General features: G+C 42.6%; 1 protein-coding gene across 1 annotated transcript in view; it reads left to right on the top strand.

Annotated features, from left to right (window-relative positions):
* The window catches only part of LOC149124775 (uncharacterized), a 97,063-nt gene that overhangs the window by 4,851 nt on the left and 67,165 nt on the right, over window positions 1–25,047 (top strand). Inside the window, exon 4 of the mRNA XM_089303330.1 lies at window positions 7,449–7,554. Coding sequence (XP_089159456.1) covers window positions 7,449–7,554 — 106 coding nt within the window. The remainder of the gene's footprint in view (window positions 1–7,448; window positions 7,555–25,047) is intronic.

Here is a 25,047-nt window from a genome sequence, read left to right as displayed (position 1 = left end):
TGCTAATTACGGGAAAGAGATGGCCAGCACGGAATTTCCATCCTGGCACCCAAGGGGCCTTCCCAGTCCTTGTCAGTTCTCTCCTGATTTTCTCCCAGTTCGCTCAGAACCCCAAACTCCTCCCCCAGTTCCTCCTCTCCTGTCTCCCCGCTTCCTGACTACAGAACTTTTGACTCCAGCACTTGATCTTTGCTGCTCTGTGATACAATGTTTTTCTGATTCCAACTTCCTGCCGTAAGATGATTTTCCTCCATCTTGCCTTGAACAGAGGAACACACCTGAATGTGCCTGGGAGACAGGAAGGAAGCAGAGATGTTACTGGTGGATTCCTGAAAGAGGAATTGTCAATATTCGGGAAAACCAGGGTGTGAGCCCATGTGTGTCGTTTTAGAGTGAATGTAAAACAGCAAGGCAGGCTCAGGAACTGAGAGCAGTGCATGTTGATGAAGTTAGACATGCGGTAAGTGTGATGGGAAACTGCCCTAGCCTCGTTAATCCTAAATAAACCAGGAGCTCCCCAGACTTGCTGGTTTCTCCTCCAGAAATTTTCCTTTCTGCGTTCCGCACGAAAATCCATTTGTCAAAATTTTCTCACACTGTTGCTTTCTCAGTGAGCCCACTCCAGTCATGCCATTTGTAATTCACAGCTCTCCATCCCTTTCCCACTGTATATTTTCAACTGTGCTTTCTTATCAACTATAAAACTGTACCTGTTAGGTGCTCATTGGATTGCCTCTCTCTTGTTTCCACTGCTGTATACTCACCTCATAGAATAAGCAGTTCCTGGGCCATGGCAGGTAATCCATAAATATTTGTTGCCATGACAAAGAAAGAATTGCAGCATTAGCACAAACAAAACAGCACCCTTAACGTGCTTGCTGCCTGCACCTTCACATCTGATTTTTTCTCAACCTGCAAACCATCCCTCCCTCCTTCCCATAGAAATACTCCTCCTTCCCAGCTAGATAATCTTTCTTTCTATCCGATAAACTCCTTTTTATCCACCAAAAATTTGCAAAGCCATGTTCATTCTTTCTAAATATTTGCTAATTTACTCCTACATAAGAGTGACACCCAGTGAGGGAGTCTGCTGGTTCACTCATCACAAGGCCACAACAACCAGGGGTAGGCCAAGCTGAAGCCAGATGACAGGAACTCTGTCCAGGTCTCCTATGTGTACAGCAGGGACCCAAGTATTAGAGCCGTCATCTGCTACTTTCCAGGTGCATTAGCAGGGAGCTGGATGGAGAACAGTAGCTGGATTAGCAGGGAGCTGGATGAACAGTAGCTGGTACTTGAACTGGTACTTGATGTCAGAGCAACAGCTTAACCCACTGTGCCACAGCACCCGACATCAAGCCATTGATTTCATTAATGAAATCTTCTCTAAGCATTTTCTCACCCTTGTAGTCAGGTACAACCCCTTCCTCTTCTGTAGTTGTACACTTTGTATGTAAATTCATCATGATGGTTAACATTGTGTGTTAAATGTCTATTGGTTCATTTCTCTTCACTGCAAATCAAAAACTCCTGACAGGCAAACATTTTACTTTGTTGATTGGGTAACCACAAAAACTGGAAAAAATGGTTATTTCCTTCTGCCTTTTACCCAGGGCTGGTGCCGTGGCTCACTAGGCTAATCCTCCGCCTGCGGCGCTGGCATCCCATATGGGCGCCGGGCTCTAGTCCCGATTGCTCCTCTTCCAGGCCAGCTCTCTGCTGTGGCCCGGGAAGGCAGTGGAGGATGGCCCAAGTGCTTGGGCCCTGCAGCCGCATGGGAGACCAGGAGGAAGCACCTGGCTCCTGGCTTTGGATCGGTGCAGCGCCAGCCATGGTGGCCCTTTGGGGAGTGAACCAACGGAAGGTAGACCTTACTCTCTGTCTCTCTCTCTCACTTCTGCAACTCTACCTGTCAAATAGAAAAAAAAAAAAAGAATTAGATTTTGGAGGCTGGTGTTGTGGCATAACAGGTAAAGCCAGCAACCTGGCATCCCAGAGGGGCGCTGGTTCGTGTCCCGGATACTCCTTGTCTCTAACTCTGCCTCTCAAGTAAATAATAAATAAATCTGTTTTAGAAATGCTGTATGGATTTCAAATGTTGTCTGCACCAGAGTAAACTTCCCTTTTTATTAGTTTTCCACGAGTGTGTTTGAAGTGCTGTGGTGTTCGGTCCATAGCATGCGTAGAATCCAAGGCCAAGTCTCTGAACTCTGCCGCTTCTGCAGAGTGAGGTCAGGAGCACGTTTCGCTCTGCGTCTTCCAGAGACAGCGTGAATCTCCTGCGCCACAAGTGCTGCAGCACACGAGGAGAGCCCAGAGCAGAGCTGGAAAGAAAGCACTGACTACTGCCAGGGATTCAGAGCACTGAGCCTCTGCTCCCTTGTCCACTGAGAATGAGTGCTTAACAGAAAATTCACTTTAGGCCGGCGCCGCGGCTCACTAGGCTAATCCTCCACCTAGCGGCTCCAGCACACCGGGTTCTAGTCCCAGTCGGGGTGCCGGATTCTGTCCCGGTTGCTCCTCTTCCAGGCCAGCTCTCTGCTGTGGCCGGGAGTGCAGTGGAGGATGGCCCAGGTGCTTGGGCCCTGCACCCCATGGGAGACCAGGAGAAGCACCTGGCTCCTGCCTTTGGATCAGCGCGGTGCGCCGGCCGCAGCGCACCAGCCGCGGCGGCCATTGGAGGGTGAACCAACGGCAAAAAGGAAGACCTTTCTCTCTGTCTCTCTCTCTCACTGTCTACTCTGCCTGTCAAAAAAAAAAAAAAAAAAAAAAAAAAAAAACAGAAGAAGAAGAAGAAAATTCACTTTAACTTTTAGGCAGGCGCCATCGTCCTTTTCCTAAGCAGATGTCCCTTTTGGCATTGACTAAACTTGGCTCAAAGCCTGGTGCCCTTGAACTTTATATCTCACTGGAAGGGACTGCATGATGACTTACGATGCTGTCTGTTTTGCTGGAAGCTGTCTACCGGTCCAGTCCATTTACCAGAGCTTAGCAACTTTTCCTGCGTTGCTACAGCTTGTTATAAATTACAGTTTCGTTCTAGGTTAGGAAAGTAGTTCACATACTACCAAGAATTCCTTTCTTGACTAGGAAAGCTCTCTTCCTGGTGCTATGTAACTGGCTGCAGATGTTTTTTGGAATCTCGTCTTCAGTGACACCTGTCAAAGAAGACTGTGACAGTGCTGGTAACGTACACCCCCTCATTCCACGAGGCTCCATTACCCCACTCTGTCACCTTCTGTTCAGGTCCTCTTACTGTAGGAAGCAAATTTCGGCATTAGTTTGTTTACCGGCACATATCCTCTGTCTCTATATAGGGATGTATTCTCCATGGGTCAGAAACCTTGTCCATCTCATTCGCCACTCTCTCTCCAGCACCTAAAATGACACAACGCACACGGTAAGTGCTCAGGAAGAATTGTAGGGTGAGTGAAACCGGCAGCAGCACACACTGCTTTTCTGATGTAATATCCATGGCCGATTGTGCAGTACTTGTTGAACACCATTGTGATCACTGCACAGGCAGAGGCCGGCTGTGCCCCCTCGGGTGAGCTGTCCTGGACACTGGTCCATCCCGAGGCAGGGCAGGTTGCTTGGTTTTGCTCCATGGGCAGTTGGTGGACCCAGTGGAGCCAGCACTCCATTTGTGCAGACTGTCCAGCCGTGCAAAGCTTCTGATCCTTTTACAACAGACCCCTGGTGCCTTGTTTACTAACGGTAGAAATTTGCTAATCCTTTCAAAGAACTGAAAGACCTTCATGACTTCTGCTTATTTATTCACGTTACTATTCACATTGTTAACCCTCTCCACCCCAACATACACACACACATACGTGAAAACAGGGAGACCGTGAAATACATGAAGTATGGAGGGACCAAAGGGGAAACCGTTGGACACGGAGTGACCGAGCACTGACGGGAGCTTCATAGTGCACAGCGGGAGGGCAGAAGCACGTGGAGAACCACCTCCCAGGAAGAAAGGCAGCCGAGGGGGGTGTGGCAGTGGAGGCGATCCCTGCAGCAAGGGAGCAGAAGCAAGGCTAAGGGGGCGGAAGCAACAGCCTTGCAGAAAGAGAAGGAGGAAAGAAGGGCCCAGTCGCCATCGGCCGCCACTGCAGGAAACAAGCATGTCTGTGAGTGGGGCTGCATGTCAGTAAACTGGAAGAGGTGACTCTCAAAGGGGAAAAGCAGAATTTAATAAAAACCAGAAGATGTGAATCTGAGATTTCTGTTAAGAAATTCCTTCTCTGGAGCAAGCAAGTGCTGCAGCACTGAGACACGACTCAGGACAGCCACTCACTTTTCCGGGTAACTGGGTTTGAGTCCCAGCTGCACTCCCGACCCCACCTGCTTCTAGTGCACAGCCTTGCTGGCAGCAGGTGACGGATAAAGCGTTTGGGTCCCTGCTACCCACTTGGGAGACCTGGACTGAGTCCTGGGCTCCGAGAGTTGATCTGGCCCAGCCCCAGCTGGTAGAGACACTTGGGGAGTGAACCAGTGGGTGAGTAATCGCTCTCTGCCTTTCAAATAAATTGAATACATAAAAATTTCCAAAAGAGGATAAAAATAACAAAAAGGCTTGGAGAAGTATGTAACATAGCACTTGAATCTGAATTTAAAATAAAAATTTGAAGATTTTTTAGAAGCAAATTTTTTAAAAAATTAAGGTAAATGTCTCATGAAAGTAACAACAAAATCGCTAAAGGAAGAAGGTAACAAAAGTTTAGTGAACTCAAGAAAGAAACTTAAGAAGAGAACCATCTCTGAAAACAAAACAAAAAAAAATGAATTACAAAGATCTCAAAGGATAATTGATTCAATGAAAGCTGAATAAGCAAAGAATGGAGGAAAAATAACCATAAAATGAAATGAGTTAAAGAAATAAAAATGGGGGCCAGCATTGCGGCGTAGTAGGCTAAGCCTCTGCCTGGGATGCCGTAATCCCATAGGATGCCAGAGCCGATCCCGGCTGCTCCACTTCCAATCCAGCTCTCTGCTATGGACTCAGAAACCAGTGGAAGGTGGCCCAAGTGCTTGAGCCCCTGTATCTGCATGGGAGACAAAGAAGCTGCTCCTGGCTTCAGACGGGCCCAGCTCCAGTCTTTGTGAGCTTCTGGGGAATGAACCAGCACATAGAAGACCTTTCTGTCTCTCCCTCTCTCTGTGGCTCTACCTCTCAAATATTTTTAAAAAGAAATAAAAATGTTTAGAAACTAGAAGAAATAGAAGCTAGACAAAAAGTATCTAATACGCATATGATTAGAGTTTCTGAAGACATAAATAATATTTAAAACTCATCTATCAAAACTTTTAGAAGGAAACTAGAATTATTGACTTAAAACAATAAACTAGAAAATGTATTAAGCTTGGGGGAAACGGCAAGATCATCCATATCTGCAGACAAAATGTAAGTTTATAGGGATAAAAATAGTATTCTGGTGCCAGACTTGTTGACAGTATCATAAAAAAGCAAGACCACACTGTAATTTTATTTAAAACAATCTACCGATAATGTGAGCCAATGACCTTATAGACAGTCAGCCACCACTTAAGTATCAAGCTTATAAAATAAATAACTAAAAAGGAACTGCTTCTGTGCTGTGTCCAGGAGCTCATCATAAGGATTTTATTACGTGATGAGATCCATCAAAATGAGGACACTCTCAGGTTTTTACAGTGGGGCTGAAGGACAGCCTTTAATAGAGTTAGTTGTAGAACGCATGCTAATAGGGGCCTCTGCCTACAGCACTGGCATCCCCTGTGGGACCCAGTTTGAGAACAGTATCCTAACTCCACAACAGTCAAAAAGAAGGACTTCTCTGGGCCATTTTGCTCTATTCATGTCTTCAGTGAGGAGTTGAGGGAAACATCAAAGTCTACTGATTCAAATTATTCATCTCTTGGAAAATACCCCCACAGTTACATCGAGAATACTGTTACCAAATACCGGAGGGCTTTGTGGCCCAGTGTGTCGCTCCCCCACTCGCGGAGGAATGACACCGGACCCTGCGCTGTTCTCTTTGCCCGGCCCTCCCCAGGTTTGCTGCCTGTCCCCCCCACCCCCTGCCTCCGTGGAGGGGCGGCACCCCCGCCACTTCCCCCGCTTCTGCGGAGGAGCGGCACACCACCAGCCGGCTCTCTCAGGGATTCCTCAGATGTTCCTGGTGCATGTTGTCTCTCTCCTCCTTTATAGTCCTCTTCCACCAATCCCAACTCTGCTGCCCACATGCCGAGCACGCTGCTCTCCTCCAATCAGGAGCAGGATCAGCTCCTGCAGCTTGTTAGTTGAATTGGTGAGGCAGCTGCGTGTAAGTTGTTTGCTCTCTCTCAGTGCCATATGATGGGAGATCAGATGCATAGAGTTAGTCTTAGCAGTTCCAGTAATTTGGTCTAGTCTCGGTTGCTCCCCACACAGTGAAGTCAGCGCATACAGTGAAGCATCCCATTCAGCAAAGGCAGTGTTGTCATAGACAGCACAGGTGCCTGTAAAGTTCAGTGAAGTCATGGTTTTGGAAGAAGCAAGAGTGCTGGAGATTTGAGAGGAAACAGAGTTAAATCTTCCTCTTTGGATGTTTATACAATGACAAGTAGGTAACAGATGATTTGTAGAATAAGCATTCTAATTACAAGGTTGAGAACAATACTAGAAAAAGATATCAAAGGTCTTAAAACGTTTTTCTTGTTGTGGCACAGCTGGTTAAGCTTCTGCCTGAAACACGGGCATCCCATATGAGTGCCAGTTAAAGTCCCAGTTGCTCCACTTCTGATCCAGCTCCCTGCTAACAGGAAAACAGTGGAAGATGGCCCAAGTACTTGGACCTTTGCTACTCACATGGGAGACCTGGATGGAGTCCCATGCTCCTCACTGTTATGCCCTTTGTGGCTGTTTGGGGAGTGGACCAGCAGGTTTAAGGTCTCTCTCTGTAACTGCCTTTCAGATAAATACAATACACCTTTTTAAAAATTGTCTCGAGAAAACACAAATTGGTAGGGAAAAGATAGAGCAGAAATATTTGCTAATAATTTGTAAAACAAGGAAACTCCAAAGAGTTTGCAACTATGCAATCAAAAACTATGTTTATTTTGTTGGAAAACATTTGAAATGCATGCATAGTTTTAAAGGATTTGTTTATTTACTTGAGAGTATAGTTAAAGACAGAGGGAAAGAGAGAGAGGTCTTCCATGTGCTCGTTCGCCCCCCAAGTAGTCACAAGAGCTGTAGCTGAGACCATCCAAAGCTAGAAGCAAGGAGCTTCTTTCGGGTCTTCCACGTGGGTGCAGGGACCCAAGCACTTGGGCATCTTCTGCTTTCCCAGGTCATCAGCAGGGAGCAGGATTGGAGGTGGAGCAGTCAGGACACAAAGCAGCGCCCATATGGGATGCCAGCATCTCAGGTGGGTGCTCTATCTGCTATGCTAAACGCCCTTGCTAATTTTGTTCCCTACCAGATAATCATTCCTGAAGTGCTAGAGTGTCTGAAGAGCCAGCTTAGAAGCTGTCTTAAGTGGGATGCAGAAGAAGTTCCCATCTCAAATTTCATTGATCAATATCTTGGTGAGATTCACTTTTTCCATTTATTTGCACTGATATTTTTCACTTGGTTTTCACTATTTCCAATTTTATAAATGCAGGTCTCAGAAAAATGCTATTTATGTGTCCTTCCAATGGGGAAAAATACAAAGATACACATCTGATGATCAAAAGTTGGATTAATATAGTAAATTGAGAAATTTATTCAAATTTATATTGGTATTCAGAGTTGAAACAGATTTCCAACCAGGAAAGAGATGGAGTGTGATCAGTACATTCCCTTAGGAGCAGAATATTATAATCTGCAGAAATTTTTAGATAAAATTATCACTATAATTTGAAAGACATCTTTGTATAATTATTTTTAGTTTTAAGTGCGATACTCAACTTACTTTGAGAAGTCAATTAACCCCTTAAAAATTTCTCGAAAATACATCTCAACAGCACTTTAAAATTTGTTATATGTTTGAGAGGTAGAGAGACATCTATGAAGAGACTGTCCATTCTCCAGAGAAGTTTTTTGATGCCACTGTCAAACACCAGTTGGCTATAGATACATGGATTTATTTCTGGGATCTGTGTTCAGTTTCACTATTCTTTGTGGCTGCTTCTGTACCAGTGGGTCTTTTGTACTTCCATACACATTTTAAGTTTTTTTTTTTTTTTTTTCAGTTGTGTCAGTAGAATCAGTGATATTTTGACAGGAATTGCTAATATAAATATATTAATTCTCTTTTTCCAATCCATAAACATGGGTGATATTCATATTGCTTTGTGTCTTCAGTTTCTTTAATTAGTGTTTTGTAATTGTCATTATATAGATCTTTCACATCCAGAGTCAAATTTACAGTAAGACAAATTATTATTTGGTAGGTATTATAGATGGGATGGATATTATGGGTTGTTTTTCAGTGAGTTCATACTGGTGGTAGTGATATGGGTATGTTAGTTTTGTGCATATAAATTTTGAAGAATTTGTCTAAAAATTATAATAGTTTTTTGGAGTTTTTAGTTTATCCTTAATAATCTCTTTTTTCCTCCCACTACTTGTTAACCCTTTAGTTAGTGCAGAGTTAATATTAAAAGTATAAAATAGACTGAAAGTAGACCACTGTAAAAATTCAGAGAGGGATTAGAGAGGAGGGAGGAGGAAGGGCGGTTGTATGGGCAGGGGAGAGGCTAGGGTGGGGAGTATCTCTCTGGTCCTGAATTTGTACACATGGAATACATGACACTTGTATGCCTTAAGTTAAATTTCAACAAAGAATCATATAATCTCCAAGCATGTGTAATTTGACTTTTTTTTTTTTTGCTCTTTGTGTGCTTTTTTTTTTTTTTTTTTTTTTTTTTTTGACAGGCAGAGTGGACAGTGAGAGAGAGAGACAGAGAGAGAGAAAGGTCTTCCTTTGCCGTTGGTTCACCCTCCAATGGCCGCCGCGGCCGGCGCACTGCGGCCGGCGCACAGCGCTGATCCAATGGCAGGAGCCAGGAGCTTCCTCCTGGTCTCCCATGGGGTGCAGGGCCCAAGTACTTGGGCCATCCTCCACTGCACTCCCTGGCCACAGCAGAGAGCTGGCCTGGAAGAGGGACAACCGGGACAGAATCCGGCGCCCCGACCGGGACTATGCCTCTTATTTTTTCCACTCACCTAATGGCTCTGGCTAGAAACTTCCTGTACTTTATTGGATAAGAACAATGAAAGTGGGGAGGCTTGTAAAGTCCCAGGTTGGAAAACATGCTTTCAGCTTTGCTCTACAAAATATGGCATTGGCTGTGGGTTTGTCATAAATAACCTTCATTATACTGATATATGTTCCTTCTAAAGCTAATTTGTTCAGGGTGTTTTTTTTTTTAATCATGAATAGATCTTAAATTTTATTAAATGCTTTTTCCACATCCACCAACATAATAATATGATTTGCATTTTCCATTCTGTTGCTGTGCTGTGTTGTGTTTATTGATTTGCCTGTGCTGAACCATGCCTGCATCCCCAGGATTAAATCCTGCTTGGTCATGTGAATTATCTTTATATGTACTATTTGGCTCACTTTACTAATACTTTGTTGAGAGTTTTTGCGTCTGTGTTCATGAAGGATGTTGGTCTGTGGTTTCATTGTGTTATTTTGTGATTTTGGATTTGAGGTAATAGTGTCCACAGATAATGAGTTTGGAAGAGTTCAATTCCTTTGAATTAATTAGAATATTTTGAGAAGAACTGGTGTTTGTTCTTCCTTAACAATTGGTAGAATTCAGCAGTGGAGCCATGCAATTTTGGGCTATTCTTCCTTGGGACAGTTTTTATTACCAATGCAATCTCATGACTTACTATTGGTCTATTAAGGTTTTCATGGTCCTATTTTAGTAGATTATTTATCCATTTATTCCAGGTTTTCTGGTTTGTTGGCTTGTTCTTAGTAGTCCCTAGTGTTCTTTTGTATTTATGTGGGATAAACTACAATATTTTCTTTTACATCTCTGATTTTATTTATTTGGGTCATATCCTTTTGTCTTGATTAGACTAGTTTTTTCCCCAGAAACCTTTTATTTAAGGAATACAAACTTCATACATTTACAATTACAACTTTAGGAACATGGTGATTCTTCCCACAGCACCACTTGCCCACCCACCTGACCGCCCACTCTCCCACTCCTCTTCCTCCTCCATCTCCTATTCCGATTCTTATTTTCTATTAAGACCTATTTTCAATTAACTTTGTACACGTGTGATTAACTCTATGTGAAGTAAACAGTTCAAATAACATGAAAAACAAAATAACCGTTCCTCAGCAGTCCAGACAAGTGCTGTCCAAAGTCATTGCATCTCACAATTTCACTTCTATAGATTTCACTTCTATAGATTAGCTTTTAGCTTTATTAGCTACCAGAGGTCAGGGAGAACATGTGGTATTTGTCATTTTGGGACTTGCTGATTTCTCAAAGTACAATGTTTTCCAGTTTCATCCATTTTGTTGCAGATGACCAGACTTACTTTTGTTTTTTTTTTTTTTTGTTTGTTTGTTTGTTTGTTTGTTTTTGGTTTTTTTTGGACAGGCAGAGTGGACAGTGAGAGAAAGAGACAGAGAGAAAGGTCTTCCTTTGCCGTTGGTTCACCCTCCAACGGCCACCGCGGCCAGCGCACTGCAGCCAGCGCACCGCGCTGATCTGATGGCAGGAGCCAGGTGCTTATCCTGGTCTCCCATGGGGTGCAGGGCCCAAGCACTTGGGCCATCCTCCACTGCACTCCTGGGCCACAGCAGAGAGCTGGCCTGGAAGAGGGGCAACCGGGACAGAATCCGGCACCCCGACCGGGACTAGAACCCGGTGTGCCGGCGCCGCAGGTGGAGGATTAGCCTAGTGAGCTGTGGCGCTGGCCTTACTTTTGTTTTTTACCACTGTGTAGTATTCCATGGTGTACATATCCCATAGTTTCTTTATCCAGTCTTCAGTTGACAGGCATTTGGGTTGATTCCATATGTCAGCTATTGTGAGTTGAGCTGCAGTAAACATGGGGGTGCAGATAATTCTTTCATATCCTGATTTTATGTCCCTTGGGTTAATTCCCAGGAGTGGGATGGCTGGGTCATATGGCAGGTCTGTATGTAGATTTCTGAGGTATCTCCATACTGTCTTTGATAGTGGCTTTACCAGTTTACATTGCCACCAACGTGGGATTAGGGTACCTTTTCCCCCACATCCTTGCCAGCATTTATTGTTTATTGATTTCTGTATGACAGCCATTCTAACAGGGGTTAGATGAAACCTCATTGTTGTGATTTGCATTTCCCTGACAGCTTGGCGTTCAGAACATGTTTTCATGTGTCTGCTGGCCATTTGGATTTCTTCTTTTGAAAAATGCCTGTTTAAGTCTTTTGCCCATTTCTTACCTGGGTTGTTTTATTGTTGAATTATTTAATACTTATTAATAGTTATTTAATACTAATTAAATTAATACTTATCAATAGTTATTTAATACTGCTTATTTAATACTTTATCAGTTGCATAGTTTGCAAATAATTTCTCCCATTTTGTCAGTTGACTCTTCACCTTGCTAAGTATATCTTTTGTAGTACGGAAGTTTCTCAATTTGATGTAACCCTATTTGTCAATTTTGAGTTTGATTGCCTGTGCCTCTGGGGTCTTTTCTAAGAAGTCTTTACCAATCCCAGTGTCTTGTAGGGTTTCCCCAATGTTCTCTAATAATATGATGGTATCAGGTCCAAGATTTAGATCTTTCATCCATGTTGAATGGATTTTTGTGTAAAATGTGAAGTAGGGGTCTTGCTTCATAAGTCTGCATGTGGAGACCCAGTTGGTTGGGGAGACTGTCCTTGCTCTGAGATTGATTTTAGCTCCTTTGTCAAAGATAAGCTGGTTGTAGATGCATGGAATGATTTCTGGCATTTCTGTTGTGTTACATTGGCCTATCCATCTGTTTTTGTACCAATACCAGGCTGTTTAGATTATAACCACCTTGTAGTATGTCTTGAAATCTGGTATTGTGATACCTCTGGCTTTGTTTTTTGTGTATAAGATTGCATTGGCTATTCGTGGTCTCCTGTATTTCCATACGAATTTCTGCATCTGAGAAGAATGTCCTTAGTATTTTAATTGGTATCACATTGAATCTGTAAATTGCTTTTGGTAATATGGACATTTTGATGATATCAATTCTTCCAATCCATGGGAGATTTCCCCATTTTTTTATGTTCTTTATTCTTTATTTCTTTTTCTTTATTTTTTATTTCTTTCTTTAATGTTTTATAATTCAATCATAGAAATCTTTGACATCCTTGGTTAAATTTATTCCAAGGTATTTGATTTTTTTTTTTGTAGCTATTGTGAATGGGATTGACCTTAGAAGTTCTTTCTCAGCTTTGGCATTGTCTGTGTATACAAAGGCTGTTGATTTTTGTGTGTTGATTTTATATCCTGCCACTTTACCAAATTCTTTTATGAGTTTGAATAGTTTCTTAGTGGAGTCTTTTGTATCCCCTATTTATAGAATCAAGTAGGGATAGTTTGACTTCCTCCCTCCTGCTTTGTGGGCCCTTGATTTCTTTTTCTTGCCTAATGGCTCTGTCTAAAACTTCCAGGACTATAGCAGTGGTGAGAGTGGGCATCCTTGTCTAGTTCAGGATCTCAGTGGGAATGCTTCCAATTTTTCCCCATTCAATACGACGCTGGCTCTGGAATTGTCTTAAATTGATTGTGTCAGGAATGTTCCTCCTATACTCAATTTGCTTAGGGTGTTGCATTTTATCAAATGCTTTCTCTGCTTCTATTGAGATAATCATATGGTTTTTAGTCTTCAATTTGTTAATGTTATATATCACATTGATTTGTGAGTGTTGAACCATCCCTGCATACCAGGGTTAAATCTCACTTCATCCTGGTCAGTGATCGTTCTGATGCATTTTTAGAGTACAGCTTATGGATTACAATGGCTTCCCCCCCATAACGTCCCTCCCACCCGCAACCCTCCCCTCTCCCACTCCCTCTCCCCTTCCATTCACATCAAGATTCATTTTTGATTCTCTTTATCTACAGATCAGTTTAGCATACATTAAGTAAAGATTTCAACAGTTTGCTCCCACACAGAAACATAAAGTGAAAAATAATAGATGATTTTTTAAATGATGATGAAATCAGATCAGACCTATTGTCATGTTTAATCCCAGTGAGAGTCAAGTTGGGAATTGATAATTCCTTCTTCTTTTTTTTTTTTTTTTTTACAGTAGATCAGTTTAGTATACATTAAGTAAAACTTTCAACAGTTTGCACCCCCATAGAAACACAAAGTGAAATATACTGTTTGAGTACTCGTTATAGCATTAAGTCTCAATGTACAGCACGCTAAGGACAGAGATCCTACATGAGGAGTAAGTGCACAGTGACTCCTGTTGTTGACTTAACAAATTGACACTCTTGTTTATGGCCTCAGTAATCTCCCCATGCTCCAGTCATGAGTTTCCAAGGCTATGGAAGCCCCTTGAGTTCTCCGACTCTTATCTTGTTTAGACAAGGTCATAGTCAAAGTTGAGGTTCTCTCCTCCCTTCAGAGAAAGGTACCTCCTTCTTTGAAGACCTGTTCTTTCCACTGGGATCTCACTCACAGAGATCTTTCATTTAGGTTCCCCCCCCCCCCAGAGTGTCTTGGCTTTCCATGCCTGAAATACTCTCATGGGCTTTTCAGCCAGATCCGAATGCCTTTAGGGCTGATTCTGAGGTCAGAGTGCTGTTTAGGACATCCGCCCTTCTATGAGTCTGCTGAGTATCTCGCTTCCCATGTTGGATCACTCTCCCCTTTATTTATTCTATCAGTTAGTATTAGCAGGTACTAGACTTGTTTATGTGCTCCCTTTGACTCTTAGTCCTTTCATTATGATCAATTGTGAACTGAAATTGATCACTTGGACTAGTGAGATGGCATTGGTACATGCCACCTTGATGGGATTGAATTGGAATCCCCTAGTATGTTTCTAACTCCACCATTTGGGGCAAGTCAGCTTGAGCATGTCCCAAATTGTACATCTCTTCCCTCTCTTATTCCCACTCTTATGTTTAACAGGGATCACATTTCAGTTAAATTTCAACATTTAGAATAACTGTGGATTAATTACAGAATTGAACCAGTCATATTAAGTAGAGCAGACAAAAAAAACTACTAAGAGGGATAATGTATTAAGTTGTTCATTAACAGTCAGGGCTATGCTGATCAAGTCACTGTTTCTCATAGTGTCCATTTCACTTCAACAGGTTTTCTTTTGGTGTTCAGTCAGTTGTCACCAATCAGGGAGAACATATGGTATTTGTTCCTTTGGGACTGGCTTACTTCACTCAGCATGATGTGTTCCAGATTCCTCCATTTTGTTGCAAATGACTGGATTTCGTTGTTTCTTACTGCAGTATAGTATTCTAAAGAGTACATATCCCATAATTTCTTTATCCAGTCTACCGTTGATGGGCATTTAGGTTGGTTCCAGGTCTTGGCTATTGTGAATTGTGCTGCAATAAACATTAGGGTGCAGACCGCTTTTTTGTTTGCCAATTTAAACTCCTTTGGGTAAATTCCAAGGAGTGGGATGGCTGGGTCGAACAGTAGGGTTATATTCAGGTTTCTGAGGAATCTCCAGACTGACTTCCATAGTGGCTTGACCAGTTTGCATTCCCACCAACAGTGGGTTAGTGTCCCTTTTTCCCCACATCCTTGCCAGCATCTGTTGTTGGTAGATTTCTGTATGTGAGCCATTCTAACCAGGGTGAGGTGAAACCTCATTGTGGTTTTGATTTGCATTTCCCTGATTGCTAGTGACCTTGAACATTTTCTCATGAGTCTCTTGGCCATTTGGATTTCCTCTTTTGAAAAATGTCTATTGAGGTCCTTGGCCCATCTCTTAAGTAGGTTGTTTGTTTTGTTTTTGTGGAGTTTCTTGATCTCTTTGTAGATTCTGGTTATCAACCCTTTATCTGTTGCATAGTTTGCAAATATTTTTTCCCATTCTGTCGGTTGTCTCTTCACTCTTCTGACTGTTTCTTTTGCAGTACAGAAACTTCTCAATTTGATGCAATCCCAATAGTTGATTTTGGCTTTGACTGCCTGTGCCTCCCGGGTCTTTTCCAGAAATTCTTTGCCTGTGCCAATATCTTGAAGGGTTTCTTCAATGTTCTCTAATAACTTGATGGTGTCAGGTCGTAGATTTAGGTCTTTAATCCACGTTGAGTGGATTTTTGTGTAAGGTGTAAGGTAGGGGTCTTGCTTCATGCTTCTGCACGTGGAAATCCAGTTTTCCCAGCACCATTTATTGAATAGACTGTCCTTGCTCCAGGAATTGGTTTTAGATCCTTGATCAAATATAAGTTGGCTGTAGATGTTTGGGTTGATTTCTGGTGTTTCAATTCTGTTCCATTGGTCTATCCATCTGTTTCTGTACCAGTACCATGCTGTTTTGATTACAACTGCCCTGTAGTATGTCCTGAAATCTGGTATTGTGATGCCTCCGGCTTTGTTTTTGTTGTATAAGATTGCTTTAGCTATTCGAGGTCTCTTGTGCCTCCATATGAATTTCAGCATCATTTTTTCTAGATCTGAGAAGAATGTCTTTGGTATCTTGATTGGTATTGCATTGAATCTATAAATTGCTTTTGGGAGAATGGACATTTTGATGATGTTGATTCTTCCAATCCATGAGCATGGAAGATTTTTCCATTTTTTGGTATCCTCTTCTACTTCTTTCTTTAAGATTTTGTAATTCTCATCGTAGAGATCTTTAACGTCCTTGGTTAAGTTTATTCCAAGGTATTTGATTGTTTTTGTAGCTATTGTGAATGGGATTGATCTTAGCAGTTCTTTCTCAGCCATGGCATTGCTTGTGTATACAAAGGCTGTTGATTTTTGTGCATTGATTTTATACCCTGCCACTTTGCCAAACTCCTCTATGAGTTCCAATAGTCTCTTAGTAGAGTTCTTTGGATCCCCTGAGTAAAGAATCATATCGTCTGCAAAGAGGGATAGTTTGAGTTCTTCCTTCTCAATTTGTATTCCTTTAATTTCTTTTTCTTGTCTGATGGCTCTGGCTAAAACTTCCAGAACCATGTTAAATAGAAGTGGTGAGAGTGGGCATCCCTGTCTGGTGCCAGATCTCAGTGGAAATGCTTCCAGCTTTTCCCCATTCAATAGGATGCTGGCTGTGGGCTTTTCATAAATTGCTTTGATTATATTGAGGAATGTTCCTTCTATACCCAATTTGCTTAAAGTTTTCATCATGAAAGGGTGTTGAATCTTATCAAATGCTTTCTCTGCATCTATTGAGATAATCATATGGTTTTTCTTCTGCAGTCTGTTAATGTGATGAATCACACTGATTGATTTGCAAATGTTGAACCATCCCTGCATACCAGGGACAAATCCCACTTGGTCTGGGTGGATGATTTTCCTGATGTGTTGTTGTATTCTATTGGCGAGAATTTTATTGAGGATTTTTGCGTCTATGTTCATCAGGGATATTGGTCTATAATTTTCTTTCAGTGCTGCATCTTTCTCTGGCTTAGGGATTAAGGTGATGCTGGCTTCATAGAAAGAATTTGGGAGGATTCCATCTTTTTCGATTGTTCTGAATAGTTTGAGAAGAAATGGAATCAGTTCTTCTTTAAATGTCTGGTAGAATTCAGCAGTGAATCCATCTGGTCCTGGGCTTTTCTTTGTTGGGAGGGCCTTTATTACGGTTTCAATTTCTGTTTCACTTATGGGTCTATTTAGGTTTTCTATGTCTTCATGGTTCAATTTAGGTAGGTTGCATGTGTCCAGGAATCTATCCATTTCTGATAGGTTTCCCTGTTTGCTGGCATACAAGTCCTTGTAGTAATTTCTGATGATTCTTTTTATTTCTGTGGTATCTGTTGTTATGTTTCCTTTTTCATCTCTGACTTGATTGATTTGGGTCTTTTCTCTTCTTTTTTTAGTTAGTTGGGCCAATGGGGTGTCAATTTTGTTTATTTTTTCAAAAAACCAGCTATTCGCTTGGCTGATTTTTTGTAATGTTTTTTTTTTTTTATTCAATCCTGTTGATTTCTTCTCTGATTTTAATTATTTCTCTTCTCCTACTAGCTTTGGGTCTGGTTTGCTGCAGTTTTTCTAGGTCCTTGAGATGCGCTGAAAGCTCATTTATTTGGTGCCTTTCCAATTTCTTAATATAGGCCCCTATTGCTATAAACTTGCCTCTCAATACTGGTTTTGCCGTATCCCATAAGTTTTGATATGTTGTGTTGTTATCCTCATTTACTTCCAGAAAGTTTCTGATTTCTCTTTTGATTTCTTGAATGACCCAGTGTTCATTCAGGAGCATGTTGTCCAGTCTCCATGTGTTTGCATACTTTCTGGGGTTTCCTGAGTTGCTAATTTCCAGCTTCATTCCACTGTGGTCTGAGAAGCTGCATGGTATGATTCTAATTCTTTTAAATTTGCTGAGACTTGCTTTATGACCTAGTATGTGATCCATCCTAGAGAAGGTTCCATGCACTGCTGAGAAGAATGTGAAGTCTGTAGATGTAGGGTTGAAAGTTCTGTAGATATCTGTTAGATCCATTTGGGCAATAGTGTCGATTAAATCTGCTGTTTCCTTGTTGATCTTCTGTCCTTTTGATCTGTCTATTTCTGAGAGTGGAGGATTGAAGTCCCCCAGTACTATTGTATTGGAATCTAAGTCTCCCTTTAAGTCCTTTAACATATCTTTTAAATAGACCGGTGCCTTGTAATTAGGTGCATATACATTTATAATAGTTACATCTTCCTGTTGAATTGAACCCTTAATCATTATATAGTGCCCCTCTTTGTCTCTCGTAACAGTTTTTGTATTAAAGTTTATTTTGTCTGATATTAATATGGCTACACATGCTTTTTTTTGGTTTTTGTTGGCATGGAATATCTTTTTCCAACCTTTCACTTTCAGTCTGCATGCATCTTTGTTAGAGAGATGTGTTTCTTGTAGGCAGCAAATAGTTGGGTGTTGTTCCTTAAGCCAGTCAGCCAGTCTGGGTCTTTTAACTGGACAGTTCAGGCCATTCACGTTTAATGTGACTATTGATACATAGTGACTTTGCCCTGCCATTTTCCCAGAGATATTTTCTAGTATATGCTTTGAGCTTCCCATGCTCTTTTAATGGTAGGTTTTCTTCCTTTCCCTTATTTCATATTGATGGCCATGTTTCTGTGTTTCTGAGTGTAGCACATCTTTAAGTATCTTTTGCAGGGCCGGACGAGTGGCCACAAAGTCTTTCAATTTCTGTTTGCTATGAAAGGTCTTTATTTCACCTTCATTCACAAATGAGAGCTTGGCAGGATATAATACTCTGGGCTGGCAATTTTTCTCTCTTAGCACCTGTGCTATGTCTCGCCATTCCCTCCTAGCCTGTAGTGTTTCTGATGAGAAGTCAGCTGTGAGTCTGATTGGAGATCCTCTGAGAGTAATCTGACGTTTCTCTCTTGCACATTTTAGGATCTTTTCTTTATGTTTCACTGTGGTGAGTTTAATTACAACGTGTCGTGGTGAGGATCTCTTTTGGTCATGTTTACTGGGGGTTCCATGAGCTTCCTGTACTAGGATATCTCTGTCCTTCTCCAGACCTGGAAAGTTCTCTGCTAGTATCTCACAAAAAAGGCCTTCTAATCCTTTCTCTCTCTCCATGCCTTCAGGAACTCCTAGAACCCGAATGTTGGTTTTTTTTTTTTAATAGTATCCTGTAGATTCCCAACAATATTTTTTAGATTTCTAATTTCCTCTTCTTTCCTTTGGCTTGACTGTATCCTTTCCTGTTCTCTGTCTTCAAAGTCCGATATTCTCTCTTCTGCTTCACCCATTCTGTTTTTAAGGCTTTCTAATGTGTTTGTCATTTGATCTATTGAGATCTTCATTTCATTTTGATTTCTCTTCACTATCACACTTTCCTGCTCTACTAGTTTCTGCGTTTCATTTTGATTCTTCCTTAAAATTTCATTTTCATGAGAGAGATTTTCAATCCTGTCCAATAAGGATTTCTGTAGTTCAAGGATTTGCTTTTGAAAACTTCTAAATGTTCTTATCATAAATTTTTGAAATTCGTATCTTGCATTTCTTCTATCTCATCATCTTCATAATCTTGGCTTGGGGTGTTTTGTTTATTTGGAGGCATCATAATGTCATCGTTGATCTTGTTCCCTCAATTTCTGTGTTTATTGCTTGGCATGGTTAATTCTGTTTCCCTCACTGTGAGGTGTTTTTTTTATTATTATTATACTATGTCCGTGTTAAGTGGACTGCCTGCTGTTGGAGGAGCCTTGGAGGCTTGAAATGGGTGTGGCCTGAGAGCTCTGCTTGGTTCTTCAGGGTTACAGGTGTGCAAAGGTGACACCTTCAGGTTATGCGTGGTAAATCTCTCTTTATTTATTTATTTATTCATTTATTTTATTTTATTTTTTGTTCAGGAGGTAAGTAATACTGCAAGGCTGAGCAGAATGGATGGTATTTAGCTTCAGCTGGCTTCTACCCAAAGAGTCTGTGCAGGCTCAGTTTCTCCTGTGGACTCCCACTGGGTTGCCTAGGCTACTGAATTGTAGCCTTAAGTCTCCCCTTTTATTATGTATATCCCAGCTCTTTGTCTCTTGCTCGCCTTTGCAAGGTTGGCAGAGAGTGGAACTTGTCTGTACCAGTATGCCCCCACCTATTTATTTATTTATTTATTTTTCCTTCTCTCCTGTAGTCTGTTGGACTTTCCCACTTCAAAACCCGCGTCCCTCTAAAATTCTGTCCGCCGTTTCCCCGCCAATGTCTCCGGTTACTGAGCTCATCTCCGCTTCCAGCGCCGATGTGTGGACTCCGAGCCCTGGGCGTCTCTCCTCCTTGTTGATTTTCTGTCTGGTTGATCTGTCCATTGCCGAAAGTGGGATATTGAAGTCCCCCTAATACTATTGTATGGGAGTCTATGTCTCTCTTTATAGCCATTAATATTTCTTTTAAATAGCTAAGTGTCCTGTAATTAGGTACATATACTGTTAAATTGATCCCTTCATTATTGCAGTGTCATTCTTTGACTCTTTTAACAGTTTCTGTGTTAAAGTCTATTTTTTCTGATATGAGGATGGCTACACCAGCTCTTTTTTGGTTTCTGCTAGCATGGGTATCTTTCCATCCTCATCCCTTTCATGTTCAGTCTGTAGGTCTTTCTTGCTGAGATGCATTTCTTGTAGGCAGCAAATTGATGGGTTTACTTTTTTAATTCATTCAGCCACTTTGTTTGTCTTTTAACTGGAGAGTTGATGCCATTTACCTTCAAGGTGACTATTGATAAGTAATGACTTGGCCCTGACATTTTTCCATAAATATTTCTATTGTTTACATGGGATTTCCTTTGTACTTTTACTGAGAGATATTATGACTTCACCTTTTTTTATAATGATGGCTATTTTTCTGTGTTTCTGTGTGTAGCACAAGCTTAAGTATCTTTTGTAAGGCTGGACCAATGGTGACAAATTCTTTCAATTTATGTTTCTTATGGAAGGTCTTTATTTCACCATCATTCATAGATGAGAATTTTGCAGGATACAGTATTCTGGGTTAGCTGTTTTTTTTTTTTTTTTTTCTCTTAAGACTTGGAATATATCTTGCCATTCTCTCCTAGCCTGTAGGGTTTCTGATGAAAAGTCAGCTGTGAGTCTTTTTTTTTTTTTTTTTTTTGACAGGCAGAGTGGACAGTGAGAGAGAGAGACAGAGAGAAAGGTCTTCCTTTGCCGTTGGTTCACCCTCCAATGGCCGCCGCGGCCGGCGCGCTGCGGCCGGCACACCGCGCTGATCCGATGGCAGGAGCCAGGAGCCAGGTGCTTTTCCTGGTCTCCCATGGGGTGCAGGGCCCAAGCACCTGGGCCATCCTCCACTGCACTCCCTGGCCACAGCAGAGGGCTGGCCTGGAAGAGGGGCAACCGGGACAGAATCCGGTGCCCCAACCGGGACTAGGACCTGGTGTGCCGGCGCCGCTAGGCGGAGGATTAGCCTAGTGAGCCGCGGCGCCGGCCCCAGCTGTGAGTCTTAATTGGAGATCCTCTGAACGTAATCTGGCATTTCTCACATCTACATTTTAGAATCTGTTCTTTATTTTTTACTGTGGAGACTTTGACTACAATGTGTCCTGGTGATGATCTTTTCTGGACATGTCTTTAGGAGTTCTGTGTGCCTCCTGTACTTGGAGGTCCCTTTCTTTCTCCAAATTAGGGAAGTTTTCTGTAATTATTTCACTAAAATGGCCTTCTAATCCATTGTCTCTTTCCATGCCTCCAGGAACTCCTAAGACCTGTATGTTGGGTCATTTGATATTATCCTGTAATCCCTAACAGTGGTTTTTAGTTTTCAATTTGTTCTTCATTTTTTTTTTCCTGTATAACTGTAAAATTTCCAAAGATTTGTCTTCCAAATTTGGATATTCTTTTTTTTGCTTCACCGAGTCTGTTGTTAAGGCTTTCCATCTCATTCTTTATTTGTTCTATTGAATTATTCATTCCAAGATTTCACTTTTATTTCTCTTTTAATATTTCAACTTCATGGAAGGAGTTTTCTTTCATGTCATGTATGGATTTCATTAGTTCTTAGGTTTGCTTCAGATTACTTCTAAGTAATCTTACAATCAATGTTTAGAATTCCATTTCTTGCATTTCTTCAGTCTCTTCATCTTCACATTCTAGCGTCAAGGTGCTGTGTTCTGTTGGGGGAGTCATGTCATCATCTTTATTCTTGGTTCTTGAATTGCTGGGTTTATTATTTGGCATTTGTAGAGAAACTTGCTGGTTTCTTTTTTGTTTTTTGTTTTTTTTTTTTTTCCCCATGATGGCTTTTATCTTTGGACGCTGTAAATATTTTTTTTAAGAGGGGAGGTATGATCTGCTCTGTTGGCATTGTCTCACACTCACCCTCTCTCCTCAAGGCAGCAGTGACCCTCACCAGGGAATCAGAATGCCCCGAGCATACGGAGCTCCCACACTGACTGCACAGTGTCCCAGCCACACCCTGTATCCTCCCATGCACCACAGAGTTTTCACAGCCCCAGCACAGAAGCCTCCTACAGTCACAAGTACATAGGCCCCTGTCAGTTCTAACCAGAATCTGCACTGGTCTGGTTGCTGGGCATGTGGACAGGAACTGGTGCAGTTTTTACATGTGTCCAAAATGGCCCCTGCCCTCCCTAGGCTTGCCACTGGACACAGTGCAGGGTGGTCATGGAGAAATAAATAAGCTCCCTTTTTTTCTCCTCCAGTTTGGCAGGCACACTGTCCCCTAGAGGGCTCCATGCCTGGCCCATGCCAGGCTCTTCCTGCAGCTTTATCTCCAGTGGCTGGGGCTGCTGCAGGCTGGTCTCACTTTACTTTCCAAGGCTGGTGCTGAGGCTCTGGACTGCAGGGTTCCTGAGCTGTGGACACCCACACCCTCCATGTAGTTCTACAGCGTCCCTCTAATTTGTGTGAAGCTTCCTCTGCCGTTTTTTTTTTTTTTTAAAGATTTTACTTATTTATTTTAGAGGTAGAGTTACGGACAGTGAAGGGAGAGACAGAGAGAGAGAGGTCTGCCTTCCATTGGTTCACTCCCCAAATGGTTGCAATGACCAGAGCTGTACCAATCCAAAGCCAGGAGCCAGGAGCCGCCTCCTGGTCTCCCACATGCAGGTGCAGGGGCCCAAGGACTTGGGCCATCTTATACTGCTTTCCCATAGCATAGCAGAGAGCTGGATGGGAAGAGGAGCAGCCGGGACTAGAACTGGTACCCATATGGGATGCTGGCGCCGCAGGCGGAGCATTAGCCCACTGCGCCATGGTGCCGGTCTCTCCTGGGCCGTTTTCTCCCTAGCTCTTCCTGACACTGCATTCTCTCCCCTTTCCTTAAACTGTCTTCCCTTAGACTGGAGCAGTAAGCTCCCTCCCTATTCAGCCATCTTGGATCTCCCTGGTTAGTCCAGGTAAGGCTTTATTGATTTCAATCTTTTCATCAAATTCTCTTCACTTCACTGATCCTTTCTGTTTTTGTAGCTTTCATTTCATTTATTTCTGCTAGAACCTTTGTTCTTTCTTTTCTTCTACTAATTTTGAATTTGGTTGCTCTCAAGGTCCTTTAGGGAATCATGAGGTTGTTTATTTGACATATTTCTCTTCACAGCACTACTTTCTGCTCTGAGTCTTCATCTTAGTACTGATTTTCGTACATCCATTAAGTTTTAATATGATGGGTTTACGTTTTAATTTGTATCAACAGATTTTTAAATTTCCTTTGATTTGTGCAGTGACCCTGTTCATTCTGAAGTATATAGTTCATGTCCCATGCATTTATATAATTCCTAGTTTCTTATGTTGTTGATTTCCAAATGTGTTTCATTGTTGTCCTGAAAGATACACTTTGACATTCAAAAGATTTTTTAAGATTTGTTATGTGAACCAATATATGATCTATAGAATACCATATTTGCTCACAGAAAGAATCTGTATTTAACTATATGATAGAGTATTCTATAAATTTCTGTTAGGTATTTTGGTCTGTAATACAGTTTTTACTCTGATGTTTGCTTGTGGATTGTCCATTCATGAAAGTAGTGCACTGAAGTTACCCGCTATTTTTTATTGGAACTGTCGCTCCCCCTCTTCGTGGAGGAGCAACACAGGACCCTGCGCTGTTCTTTCGTCTGCTCGGCCCTCCCCGGGATTGCTGCTGGTTCTTCCCGGGTTGGCTACTATCCCTTCCACCTCCGTGGAAGGGCAATTCCCCCTGGCCACATTCTCCACTTCCGCAGGGGAGCGGCACACCGCCGGCCGGCTCTCTGGGGGGCTGCACAGGTGTTCCTTCAGCTAGATGTTCCCCTTAGATGTTCCTCGTGAATGCCGTCTCTCTCCTCCTTTATAGTCCTCCTCCGCCAATCCCAACTCGGCTGCCCACACGCCGAGTACGCTGCTCTCCTCCAATCAGGAGTAGGTCCTACAGTTTATTGGTTGAACTGGAGGCAGCTGCGTAGAAGCTGTTTTCTCCTCTCCCAGCGCCATATTGTGGGAGAGCAGATGCATAGAATAAGTCTTAATTCCAGTAACAATATAGTCCGAGTTGCTCCCCACAGTGGGAGAGCAGATGCATAGAATAAGTCTTAATTCCAGTAACAGTATAGTCCGAGTTGCTCCCCACAGATCCCCCTTTCTTTTTATTTTTTGGCGTTGATACGCGCCTGTCTTCGGTGTCCCGCGGCACACACTCTGCTCTGCTTGCTAGAGTTGCCACAGGTTCTTACAAGTCCTATCAATCAGGCAAACCAAATCCAGGTCCTCTCTTCGCCATGTTGTGAGGAGGTTTTTAGGCACTGATGCGTGCCTGTGTTCGGTGCCCCGCAGCGCATGCTCTGCTCTGCCTGCAGGGGCTTACAAGCCCTAACAATCAGGCAAACCGAATCCAAGCCTTCTCATTGCCATATTGTGGGGAGGCTTATTGGTGTTGATTCGTGCCTATCTTCGGTGACCTGCAGCTCATATTCTGGTCGAGCTGCCTGCTGGTGCTTATCGCCCTAATCAGGCAGACCGAATCCAAGCTCTCTCATTGCCATGTTGTGGGGTGACTTATTGGTGTTGATAATGTGCCTGTCTTCGGTGACCTGCGGCGCATAAACTGCTAGCCGCCCGCAGGTACTCACCACTTCCCTAATCAGGCAGACCGAATCCAAGCTCTCACATTGCAGTGTTGTAGGGAGGCCTCTCTATTTCTCTATTTCTCTATCTCCGGGCATTCCTATTTCTCCCATTTTACTTCTATCTTCCAGCATTCCTATTTCTCTCCTTTTACTTCTAAACTTCTGTTTCTCTTATCCCTGCGGCTTCCCGGCGGCGCTCGCCCCGAGGCTGCTTCTCGGCACCTCGCCCCGTGGCAGCTTCACGGCTCTGCGCGGCTTCCCAGCGCCTCGCCCCGCCGGCGGGTTCCCGGCTCTGCGCGCACGCTCCGCGGTCTCCACGCACTTCACGCCTGCACCACGGCCTCG

The sequence above is a fragment of the Oryctolagus cuniculus genome, chromosome 9, assembly GCF_051225735.1.
Source record: "Oryctolagus cuniculus isolate XC-2025 breed Fujian yellow rabbit chromosome 9, ASM5122573v1, whole genome shotgun sequence".
Classification (NCBI taxonomy): Eukaryota; Metazoa; Chordata; class Mammalia; order Lagomorpha; family Leporidae; genus Oryctolagus; species Oryctolagus cuniculus.
Note: the sequence above shows the minus strand (reverse complement) of the source record. Positions and strands in the feature narration are given on the sequence as shown.